The sequence below is a fragment of the Strix uralensis genome, chromosome 4, assembly GCF_047716275.1.
Source record: "Strix uralensis isolate ZFMK-TIS-50842 chromosome 4, bStrUra1, whole genome shotgun sequence".
NCBI lineage: Eukaryota > Metazoa > Chordata > Aves > Strigiformes > Strigidae > Strix > Strix uralensis.
Genome location: NC_133975.1, coordinates 104,975,950 through 104,988,988, shown reverse-complemented (window position 1 = coordinate 104,988,988; position 13,039 = coordinate 104,975,950). Strand labels below are relative to the sequence as shown.

Here is a 13,039-nt window from a genome sequence, read left to right as displayed (position 1 = left end):
TGCTTAAGTTTTAGTCGTAGTCTGGTACTTGCTTTTCGTATCTATTTTCATTTTTTTAATGATACATTAATTAGTAGATTGTCATATACATTGCTACTTAAAATTAGTGATTTGGAATAATTAACACTGAATCTCTTCTGCAGTTTTAAAACGTTTTCACAAAATGCAACATAAAAGTTTACTTTTAAAATATAGCTTTGAATCCTTTGAGTTTTATGTTCCATTTTAATGAGTAAGAAAATATATTGTTACATTTTATTGCAAAAATGCTGTCACTAGTTTTGAAAATATGGTTTCAGTAGAGAAAAAAATCACTGTGGATGACTATAAAATTTTTAATTCTTTCACCTGTTTAGTAGTGTCAAGCATAGTAATTTTTTTTCTTCTCTTTCACCAAAAAAACTTGCATCAGTTATGAGGAGAATCAACTGAAATCTGCTTTATGAATCATAAGTGTAGTGGCTAAGTTCCAATTGCATATGCAGAAGCTGCTTTAATTTACAGCATAGCTGTGTGAACAGATGCACAGAGCAAAATATTTATATGCCATTTTCAATATTGGCAGTATTTAAGAAACAGAAAAGAGCCCAGGCTGACTTTGAGATATCAACTTGAGTTGAGTAAACACAAGTTGCAGCTGGAAAAAAACATCTCTTTATTTGTATACTGTGCAAACTAGATGTGGAAATCACTGAAATGCAGTAAGGAACACCATGATGCCATTTCTACAGAGTCACTTTTCAGAATATAAGAGAACTTTAACTATTCCTCTCAGTGTGGCCAGTTGATACTGATCACCCACCTACATACAAAACACGGCTAGTTGCAGGGCTTCCAACGCTGGATCAATAGCAGCCTGACTTACATCCTTAATTCAAAGAGCCAACAAAGAGTACAAATTGCTGTGACTCAGTATGAGTTCAGCTGGTTTGACAACCACTGCACAATCTCTTCTTTCAGAGTGAGATTTCCCAGAAAAAACGACTATTTCTGTGATGTGTGGGTTTTGTCCTGTCTTCCTTTAGAAGCCAAATTCTTCTATAGCTAACTTTTCCTTTCAGCCTCTGTAAAACCTTGGTCGTAACCTGTACTTGTTATCTTTTACGGGAGGCAACCCTCCTTTCACTTTTTCATGTCAGGAATTGTAATTTACTAGGAAAAATCTGCCCAATAAAATGGATGCTTTCATCATTTTAAGTACCTCAAACTGTATCAATTAATTCTCCAGGGTTTCCACATCTTTTCAGGCCAGGGAGCAAGACTTAAAATCTCCTACCAGCATATGCCATTCACCGTGCCTAACTGTTTTTTTGCTTCCTTTGGTCTTTAGTATCCTGGGAGTGTTTTTGTATGTTGACAATAATACAGATTTGGCTTTTCTCTAGAAAAGAGGAGGTGTGCTTTAAATTTGCTGAGCAGGCAAATGTGGTAAATGAGAGTTCCATCTTATGTAGCTTTTCTTAAAACACTGTTAATCTCTTTTATATAAATAGTGTATACATGCAATTAAAAAACCTCTTGCAGGTGTCCATTGATCCTACAAGCAAGTATCTCTGGGTGGAGGATTTTCATTTTCCAGTTAAGAATGGAGTAGTGCTTTGGTTTCTGCTTGTCTAAATTATTTTCCAAATGCCTGACTGACAAAGTAGTACTCTCCACAATCATATCAATATATATTGGGTTCTTAGATGACTTTGCTAACAGCTGGAACTGCCAGGGATGCAGCTGTACATGTATTTCTGGCAGTAGTTTGTAATTTAACCTGAAAGAGTCCATCTTGCTATTTAGAAGTGCATTCTCTGGCTTTTTAGTAGGAGGTATGTCTAGGCAATCATCAAAACCACCTCTTTTTCCTACCACCAGAATCAAAGAATCTCAGGTACTACATACCGTCAGTATTGTAATCACATATTCCAATATGCAGTTATACTGTGATATACTACACAGATGTGCACATATATATAAATACATAAGCATCAGGAGGGAAGATTTATAAATAAAACTTTCATGGAAGTGTCTCATTAATTTTTGTTCAGTTTTTCTGAATGAGAGACACAGTAATGGAAAACTTCAGTGAAGAGCCCACATTTTTACTCCCTTTCACAAAGGGAGTCCTTTTGTTATAATTCTGGTTGGGTTTTTTCTTTTTCTTTTCCTAAAAAAAAGAAAAAAAGTTGTGTTATCAGTCTGCTGGACTTGACCAGCCCATTGGTAGGGATGTAGCAATGCCTGCAGATTGTTGAGCTTACAACTTGGAACTTCATAGTTCTAGGGTGTTTCCTGAACTATAGTGATCTTGATGCATTTTAAATCATCCAGACATCATCTTGAAGTCATCTACTAAAATGGAAGCTGAGCCATAACATTTTATTAGGATATCTGAATGACAGATACTTTGACTTTTGGAAAAATACAGAGTTTCTGCCATTGATGACTTCAGGTGCTTTACAAATGCATTCCTTTTAAATTTTGTTGAACAAATGAAATACTGATCTGACATTACAGATATTTCCATCACTGTTTTAGTGCATTAATGAACTGTGCATCTCTTCAGCCCTTTTGTAAGTTTCTGTCGTTGAGTAGGTTCCCCAGCATAATCCTTCCCTCCAGAAGCTGCTGAGGAAATCTGTCATGATAAAACATTTTCTGTATTTTTTTTTTTCCAAAAGTCTTGAGAGCATATAACTACTCTGTTGATCTGACTCAGGTTCCTCCTGACTGGCCTTATAGGTGCCTGAGTCTAAAATATAGATGATAAGAATCTCCACACAGCCAATGCTGAGTCCTGGATGCTTCTGAAGTTCTCAGGTATCTAAAGCTTTCACTGCCAGCCTTCCCTAGAGATCTGCCCACTTCAGCACACACTAGAGCTGCCTAAGTACTTGCTTTATCCTGAATAGCCAAATTCCCAGTTCGTGCCTCTCTTTATCCAATGAGTAGGTAGGTATTTATTTGCTCATCTGACCTGCAAGGCAGCAGTGCTAAGCGTTTTGAAGGTATACTCGCTGGATTAGAGCCCACACAAGCACAACAGGAGGTAACTCCCTAGTTATGTCAATCAGCCAGAAAATGAGAGCACGGTTTCCAATTTTGAGGCCACATCTCCTGCGTCTTACAAAACTGTTCTAACCGTTGGGACTGAGGACATTTTGTAATCAGGCACACACCGTTCACTGATGAAATTGCTCTTCATTATATAAAATAAGATCCTCTCTGAATCACAGGGAGAGTACATGCTCATCTGTATAGCCTAATGGTTGTGGTACTTTCCTGGGAGAGGAGAGTCCCTGGATTCCAGTCCCTGCTCAGGAAGTGTTTGTTATCAAATGATCTTTGGAGCAGGTTCTGGAATTCTTCTCCAGCCCTTTTGTGAATCTAGCACTTAGATGGTCTGGTAATAAATAGATTACAGAATTGTAAAGTGCCATATCCTTAATTAAGGTCTTGGAATTTTTACTCCATGTTGAAACTGCTTTTTCTTTATTTTTTCATCCTCAGGTTAATGACGTTTTAGGATTGGTATTCCCTATATGATTGTGACATAGTAGCCATGCATCCACTCTTCTTTAACTGCAAAATACTAGGTAGATTTATTGTAATGCATTTTATTCAGTTCTAACACTGAGAGGTGTGAATAAGAAGAATGGAAAGAAAACATGTAGTCAGAATAACATAATAAATCTATGAAAATTACTGTGAGGAGATTAATTCAACAGAAGGACTCGAAAGATGGAGATGGTAGAAAGGGCTGAGCAATGGGAAGTATGGGATTTTGTGAAGATTGCATGGTTAAAATTACAGGAAAGGAAAAATAAAGACTAAACAACTAGAGATGTGGGACAATGTAGCAAACAGTCTTCCTCACCAAACTGAAGGCTGACAAAGCCATGGATAAAAAAAAAAAAAAAAAAAGCCAGTGTGAGGGAATTGTTTTGGCTATAAAGGAAAAAGATTAAGATGGTGGATGAAGATGTAAGGAGGAGAGCTGTTTTGCTTGTATTATTGTGACACATGTATATCCTTAGCATAGACCCCAGTCTCATTTTACTGAGGTGACATACAGCACAAGACAGATGATGTTTTTCCCCCAGAAGTAAAAAAGCCAAGTATAAAATCAAAGATAACAAATGAAGGCAGATACAAAACTCAGGGAAATGTGAAACAATAGTAGACAGCATGAATAGTTGTGTGACCTACACAGCAACAGATTTAAGTCTTCCAAGATGTTTTCCTTGTTTCTTTTTCTATAAACATCATAGCAAAGGGGAGAGTTTGAGGGGGAATTGTTTTGTGGACGCTTACAGAGACTTGGTGCTAGGGCTAAGAAGCCACATGGAAAAAAATACAAAAGTATCCGACTAAAAATGTCAGGGTGAGTGAGAGTGACCATATGCATTAACTGACTGGAGTCAAGAGTAGTTTTGATAAAATGGATCGAATAGGCATGGACAGTCAAAATAAGTACCCTGCATTTGTGCTAGGGAGTGGCAGACTGATGGCGATACCTGAAGAGAATCTTCTGAGAAAGTATGATGAAGTCATTAGATTTTTTTTGTTACACTTTTTGCAGATTATATTTCTGCAGGTTTTTAGCTGACACATTTGGGTGAGTGCCTCCATAATTAATGTATATCTTACCTTTTTATCCATTCTCTGTTGTTCCAGTTAAGCACCTTCTTCAGAAGCAGAAAGTTCACAACACTGTTGTTTAAGTGTTTATTCACTCTCTGTGCCAGAGTCTTTCTCCATTGGTTTGTCTGCACATCCTTCCCATTCCATCTTAATTGCTGATGCCAGTGGCAACATCCATTCGCAGTAAGAATACAACTTGCATTGCCCTATTACTACTAGTCATTGAGTTTGTATGTGCTACTCAATTTGTAGGTGCTAATAACTCTTCCCTAGAGAGCAGCGTTTTAAAGAAATAAATGTCTAGCCTATTAGAGGCAATGTAGAAATAAACTACCGTGGCTTTATGGTCACTCTTGCAGATAGTTGCATTCAAATACAGCATAGAACTAGATTACGTCATACAAAGCATACAAATCTGGAGTTCTAAAATACTAGAATGTTCTTGGAGTATAAGTGAATAGAAGATAAAATAATCCCAATCTCAGCTACTCGATCTCTAATACAGAAAAGGAGTTCTTCTGAGGAGTTTGTCATTTCTTAGTGCAGAATAGAGCAAGCTTTGGACTTGGCGTTCGCATAAGATTTTTGTTTTGTTTTCAAGCGGATTCTGTTTTTGACAAGCTACAGATGGGTTTGTGGATTGTTAGGACGAGCAGCAACGTGCCTAGCTGAATTACTTTTCTCTGAGTGTACTAAGTGTATATTTGAATTAGACTTCTAGAACTGATAGAAGCATGTCCTTTCCACTGTGTAATGAAAACATCATTATCCTCTTCAGTCAGCATCTGTGTCAAGACTACTTTATTTGGTTAGGAGATAGGTACCTAGATAGGAGAATGGGAATGTGCTTGTCACGTTCAAAGCAGTAACTTTCCTTCATTTTTGCCTTATTTGTGTATAAGCTTTGGATATAATAGGATAAACTAAAAGGTTTCCTTTAGAGACCTCTGAAAGTAGAGCATTTTAAAAGCAGGTAGGTGTCTCCACCCTACTTTTTCATGAAACATTTTACCCATTCAAGCAGACTTTTAAAAACAGCTTGTTTTGATAGCAGCCTGTTCTCCTGTGGGCCTTCAGCCTTTGCTTCCTGGCAGCACCTTTGGTGCGAAAAGAGAGTGATCAATTGGGAGACTATCAGTGCCAGCATGCATAGAGCGATAAGTTAACACACCACTGGGAATTTCTAGGGCCCACCAAGATACTTCACTTCTAATGTGCTAACAAGCTCATTTTTCTACCTCTTGCCTCTTCAGTTATTTTTTTTTCTCAGAAGAGCTTAGAAGTTGAGTGCATCAGGCATAATGAAAAGCTCTGTAGGAGGGAGAAGCAATAACCCCATTTTTCCCTTTTCAGCCAAATAGAAAATTAGTTTCTGGTAATACACAAAGGCCAGTATTTTTTGTGCAAGGGGCACTGCTGTGAATCAAAGGACTCTATTAACTGCAGAAAATTCAGCAGCTGTGAATCTCCCCCAATGAAAAAAGTGCTTTTCAACAAGTTGTGAGATATGTAGTATTATTTAGACTTCAACCATCAGATTCATCCTCTACCACTTATACATAGCCTCTTAAAAACTCTACTATATTACTCTCCTCTGTTAAGACTCAATACTGTGTTTATCCCCCAACCTAAGAACCATTACAATGAGAGATTTATATATTTTCTTTTGTCCCAGTGCTTCTATTATAGCTTCTCCAGACTGAGACTTCTGCTGAGGTTCAGCTGTCTTGGGATCCAGAAAGAATTTGGAACAGGGTTTTGGAGGGAAAATTATTTCCCAGTTTCGCTGTGTAACTAAGTTGTGGTCTAAGGAAATATGTTGAAGATCATTTTATTCACTAGAAGTTGTTTTCAGATAATATATTCTCTATACATTTTTTCATAGTTAGATATACTGCAAAATCTACTGTAAATATTGTAGAGAAAATAACTGCAGAAAGGTTTCATAGGAAAAGTTCTGTAATCATTGTAGTTTTATAAGATAAGATGAAGGATATTCTTTCCAGCTTTAATTTGGGGCTGAGAATTTTACTGCTTATCATAACTGACAATAATATTGTTATTTATTTTAAATGTTAGCTACTTGTTATTAAAAACGCTTGTCACTTGTAACGCAGTTTTTATGTTTCCATTGCTAAACAATGTGTGCAAGATGGTGAAACTGAGTCCAAAGGTAGTTTCCTCACTGTCCCTATTCCCCCTGAAAAGAGCAGCAAATCTGAAATGAGAACCCAGCACCTTCAGGAAAATGATTCTGAGTGCATTCCTCCACAGCATGCTGCTTTGTTTGGAATTTTTTTAGGAAAACAGAACCATGTGAGGAGAAAATGATCTCACTGTCTACAAATAAAATATGAAAAAAAAGTGTGCACAAGCATAAATGCCAGGGAATATTTCTGATCATTTCATGGTTCTGTAAGATAACTGGAGAAGGTCTTTCTCATTCAGCATATTGAGTCCAGCTGGAGGACTTTGAAAGTTGTGAGAGAAAAGGTTAACTGATTTCTCAGTTCAAGAACTATACGACATGAAGTCAGCATGGTAGTTTTTCTTGATAATTGTATGTTGCTGCCTGCTGCTCTACATTTTGACAGCCATTTCCATAGTTGCTTTCATGAACAGCAGAAATATTCTCTCTTTTTCTCGCTCTGTCTGTGCTAACAGCACAATCAGGCCTGCTGGAACAAGAAGCCTGGAGAGGGTTCTTCAAAAGCAACAACACTTCAAGATACCGGTCTCTTGTCAATAATATCAGAGAAGGCGAACACATGGAAAAGGAAGAAGTACAGTATTTTGCTGTCATGCCCTGCCGACACCCTGTTAGCCAGTATTTAAGGGTCCTGCGGATTCTTTACAAATATTCTTGCTTGTTTTAGCAGCATAATTGACAAGATGTTTTTCCCAATACTCAAATTTTGCTTTGTATTTATCTTAACTGCGTGTGTGTTTAGGGATTATGGAAGCAGTTTGTTATGGAAAAGTGCCAGATCATTTATTTTGTTAAATGCTAAGGTTGTTTTTCATGCCATACCTCTTAAAAATTGTAAAGTTTTTTTATTTAATTGTGACCAGAGTACAGTCAAATCAGTTACTTAAAAGAAAGTATTTAAGTTGCTGGTTTTTGAAAAATATTTCAAACAGTTCTGCATCAGACATGAAAAAACGATAGTTGAACTGTAAGGTTTACATTAATCATGTTTATCTTACATTTCATATTACTTAAGTCCATCAGATGATATCATAGTTACGTAAGGAATTAAAAATAAGTGTGTATGGTCACTGAAATACATGATATGTATTTAACAAAAACAAGAATTCTGAATTACTAGGCACTGTTATTTAGCAGTTACAGAACGTGATATAAATTCATCCTTAATTCTTGGCTAAACCAGTTATGAGGAGAGAGCACGATACCTGCAAACAATTGTTCAGCATCATCTAGAGCCTACAACATTTGAGGATTTTGCTGCTCAGGTTTTCTGTCCAGCACCTTACCATCATTTGCCCTCAGAGACAGGTAAGAAGTACAGTAAAGAACTGTTTTTATACAATCTTACTTGAAATGCAGTATCCTTACTTATAAAGACTACAAATTCAGACCTTCGCACATCATTAAGAGTTACCATTAATTTGAGAGACTATACGTACATATTTGAGAACCTGAGCAAAGTTGTCTTTAAATCTTTATTCTGTTGCCTGGCATCATGAGCCAATGCCTGGCATTAAGAATTGGCAAGCTGCTTTAATATAGCAACCAGACCCTGTATTTTTACAGTGAATTTAATCACATTCCCCTGTATAAAGTCTCCGTGGAAGTGTTGGGACTCCTTCATGTAGGCTAGTTCAGGTACATACATTCTTTAATCTAAGTACACCTTCCTCATAAGAAAGTTTTAAGGCTCACTACATTTTTAGAATGCAAAGTTTTAAATTGGAAATCAGAGAGCCTTGCAATCATCAATTTTGTTTCCAGGTTATTAGCTGCAAAGTTGGTTTTAAGGTCATTTTTGCTTTCCAGTAAAATACCTGTTTTATAAGAGGATACTGCATTTTCAGTTACTAATGAGAAAATCGGTAAAAGAAATGAGTAACTCAAGGCCTTCCTGTTCTGAAATTTCTTGAACCCCTTATGATTATTTCATTATTTTATTTCCCCTCTTTTTAGATCATTAAATATCAGTTCTGTTTATCTGAAGGTAAGACAAAGTGTCCAAAAACCCCCTTTGTTCCTCTTAACTTTTACTAGAGCACTAAGCTTGTAACCAATTGTATGCAAACTTTCCTTGTTGCCCTTGTTCACACTAAAAAGAATTTCACACTGATTGAGAAATGACCACTACATCTTCTTAAAGTTTTAGTCTTTTACTAACCTCAGGTCTGCATGAAGCACTAACACTGGTTCTGGGATTAAGGTAACTAATGATAGAGAGAGTTGTTGAATGAGTAACACTTTATTGTGTTGACCTTTGTTTCTCAGCATGAACAAGTAGTACTGGATGGCAGTGATGTGTTTTGTACCCTGTACTGTCTTTCATTGATGTTGTAAGACATTCTGCAGTGATAACATAGGAGAGAAGGAGAAGAAGAATGTGTAACACTTGAAATTCCTTGTTCAGAAACCTTTATTTAATGATGAATAAATCAAAATGCTTCTGTGGAAAAGCTGTAAATCTAAATAAAATAAACTTTCTAAGAATAATTTGGCAAGTTGTTATCTCAAAATTTGTTTCTCAATTGCAAAAACGTGCAGAAATAAATTCTAAAATTACAGAAGAGTTGTGATAGGACTACAGAAAGAATGACTGAGAGATGTTAAAATGTTGAGACTCCTTTGCTTGAAAGTATAAACCGTAAGTAGAAATGAGGTGCAGTTTCAAAGTATAGTTAGTAGTATAGTTATGCTAGTGCAAATAGTCAAGACCAAAGGGAAACAAAATTAAAAGTAATTTTAAACTAATTAAGTAAGTATAAAAAATAGTAACATAATTTAATGTATGAAAACATTCAAATAGGAAAAATCTGTAATTAGAAACATTAAAAACAGTAACCAGGGATACCAGTCCTTGCCACATTTCCTACCTAATGCACTCAGTAAGTATACAACACCAGCCACTTTTGTATGGCTAATATATATTCTATATTCTAGTGTACTTGTATCAGTTCTGCCTATTCACTTTCAGAAATCTCATTCCAGGCTAAATCGTTCTGCCCTCTTCCTCTAGCTCATTCTTTCAGGGTGAAGCAAAGTTGCTTTTCTGTATTAGTTTGGTGCATTGGAGAATACTGCTCTATAGCCACAATTCCTGTATTCCTTTAAAAATTGTCCTAGTCATACTTGGTAGTCTCTAACGTGATCTGGAAAAAGATTACTATTTTTAGAAACTTTGTTTTAGACTTAACCTTTCTATCAGATATAATAATTTTCTGCCGGAATCTCATTAATAGGAGCTTCTGATATATTTCACATCTGCATGTATGCTTGTTTGTGTTTACATACCATGAAACATGCTGTCCTGTCCTGAGGGCCCCATTCTTCTGGACCTTGCGCTGCGCAGTGGAACTGACCGACACATCAGTCAGGAGCAGCCAGGAGCTTCCTAGGATGGATATGCAGCACAGTGTGACCTGGCATCAGAGTCAAACAACCTGTCCCCAGACCTGCCTGACTCTGAGCTTTCATTTCAGCCCAGGGAACCTGGGGATGCTCTGGCAATCCTGCTTGCAGCCTGGGGGCTGACCCATGTTTGATCAGGGGCTCCTGGGGCTCTGATACTCAGCTCCGGGACAGAGTGCCTGGAATAGCAGCACACTATCTGCCTCCAGACTGACTCTAGAGGGCACAAATTCTAAAGCCTGAGGCAGGTATAAATTAACACTGCAGTCATCTGCCAGAAAGGTTACCCCAGAGCTTTGGGTTAGCCTGGAAACCACAGGTTTCCAGTTCTAGTGAAGGCAGACCTGTGAGCAAGGTGGCTACCGATGACCCAGAACTTTGACGGACTGTGAGCCCAAGAAAAGAGTCCACCAGATGTGCTATTAAAAAAATAGATACCCCTAAGTTTCCAGGGTCCCTACAACAGACAGATTTCTTGAAAGATAGGTATGGAGCTCTGAATTGTGCCAGGATTGCACATAGGAGTGGCACTGGAGTCCTGCCTGGCAATCCACACACATTCATCACCCCCAAGATGACTCAGACAAAACCTTGCAGGCTCTCTGCCAGATGTGTCCATGTCATCTGAAAATTTCTGGCCAGCTTCTAAAAATACATCAAAATTATTGTTTTAGATACAAAATATTTCATTTATGCCAGGCTTTTTTAAAGAAAAATAATTAACCAGAAGGAACTAGAAAAAATTTCCACATTTTTGATATTATAGACTTGATTCTTTAATTGGATTGTGATCTTTAAGATTACAATTGCTGAATGTGTTTAATTTTTATAAAATATATACAATTTCTTCTTCTAAGAAAGATCTGTAGAAACTGTGAAGCTGCTACAGTCCATCACCAGGTGTTGTAATTTTGTTGTTGTTGTGATCCCGTTGGCCGGTTTCAGCATGCCATTTTTTTCATTTGAGCTATGATAATCAGAGCAAATAGAGAACATGCCATTTGGTAGCAAACTCTATTTCCTCAGATCGACATATTTTACCAAAGGTTCAGCCCTCGGCAAAAACTGTTTCCTTCCTTAGAGTGGTTGCTCTTCAATACAGAGTGATTGTGGCTGCTGCTGTTTTATCTAGATACTTAGTTTGCCCTGTCAAAATATCTGACAAGTCCACCTTCCCATGTTTAGGAACCTGACTAGTGTAGTGGATGTGTACATTTAAAAAAATTGAGATTTACTTGCTCTTAATCACAGAACATAATTCAGTTGCCTCTGTATTTTTTACTTTGTGCTGACTCTGTTAAATAGAGTAACTGCAAATGCTCTGTTAAATAGAGTAACTCCTCCTATACTATTGAGTAAACCAGATTTCTGCAACACCAGAACAGGTTGAGGGAACTGTCAATGGTAAGCTCAATTATATTGAAGGGCTTATTGACCCCATGATGCTAAGATTCTGAGCTTTAAAATGTACTGATGTCTTGATTTGGTTCTGTATCTTCTTTTTTTCCCCTCTCTTCCCATTAAAAGTAGTACCTCACTCAGTACAGTAAACCTTATAAAGAATGGGCCTCTCTACATTAGTCATAGTATTTCCCTTGTGATAGAAGCATCAGACTTTTTGATCCCAACAATCGTTCCTATATTTTCAAGCCTGTGTTCAGAACGGTTCTGCTGCCCCACTCCCAAAGTAAGTGGGGATGCCATCATACAGACAGGGAAGCAGGGGGATGTAGAAGTAATCATGCTTCAGCCTTGCCCAAGAAAAGCTCAGATTCAACAGCCTGCATCTTAATCTCTTCTGCTGCTTGCTTGCTGTGTAACTTTGAACTGAGAATCTCTTTGGCCTTGTATTACCCTTCGTGAGTGAGAATGATGGTGCTTTTCTCACTGTAGAAGGGTCTAAGCAACACTTGGTGATGGTGGTTGAAATTTGTGATGGAAGCAAAGCTGAAATACAGAAATGAGGGCTGTATGAGGACAGCAGGGCTGGGAAGAGTTTCTCGTTATCCCTTCTCCAGACCAAATTTAGGAAGAAATTTTTTTCATTCTGAATCAGAGCAAAACCTCGAAACTTACTGAAACCTTTATACATTTCTGAACTATTGTCCTTAAGTCAACCACTTGAGTGATAGTAAGCTGAGGATCCTCAGCACTTTGAGGCAGTAAATTCCATGTGGACTGCTAGAAACCCAAACAGGTCAACTCTCTACATTTAAGGAAATGAGTCCACTGAAAAAATAGAGTATGATTGTCCAATTAAAAAGCATCCCATGCATTTCCTAGTTTTTGAATGTTTGACTTTATGAATTTATTGTCTTGTGTAATTCCTTCCATTTTTTGTTTTAAGGTATAGGGCAAAAGAGAAATTCTGTAACACTGATTAACAGCCACGATTCATAAGCAAAACTGCAAACTCTAGATCCACCACCACCTCCTGCAGACTGAGACAGGGCAATAACTGGTAGTAATGGTAAGCTGTCTTACCTGAATCTCCACTAGTGGAAAAATTGGGAATTTTTGCCAGTGGGTTTCACAGATACTAGTTGACAGAGAGGAATAGGTTTACCCAACACTCATGTTTCCAGACAGGTTCTGAAGAGCATTCTTCACTGGACATGGGCTCTGCTGTTCTTTTGCCATAAGCTTAATCTTTTTTCCTGTGTTCTTTCTCACGTCTAGCTCTTAGTTCTTTCTCTCCTACCCAGTTCCAGTTTCCCAGGTCTTTAGACCATCTCTTCCTCACCTTCTCATCTTGCTTTGCAGCTGCTTTTGCAGTCTTTCTCTCTGCATCTG

General features: G+C 37.5%; 1 protein-coding gene across 14 annotated transcripts in view; it reads left to right on the top strand.

Moving 5' to 3' along the window:
• RALGAPA1 (Ral GTPase activating protein catalytic subunit alpha 1) overlaps positions 1-13,039 on the top strand; it is a 135,814-nt gene that overhangs the window by 117,829 nt on the left and 4,946 nt on the right. For 8 of the 14 annotated variants that reach the window (XM_074868316.1, XM_074868315.1, XM_074868304.1 and 5 more), the window contains one exon: positions 8,025-8,149. In XM_074868316.1, coding sequence (XP_074724417.1) covers positions 8,025-8,149 — 125 coding nt within the window. Of the gene's footprint in view, positions 1-412; positions 761-8,024; positions 8,150-8,797; positions 9,332-13,039 lie in introns of those variants that run through there. The other 6 variants (XM_074868306.1, XM_074868308.1, XM_074868307.1 and 3 more) reach the window with 5 other exon arrangements.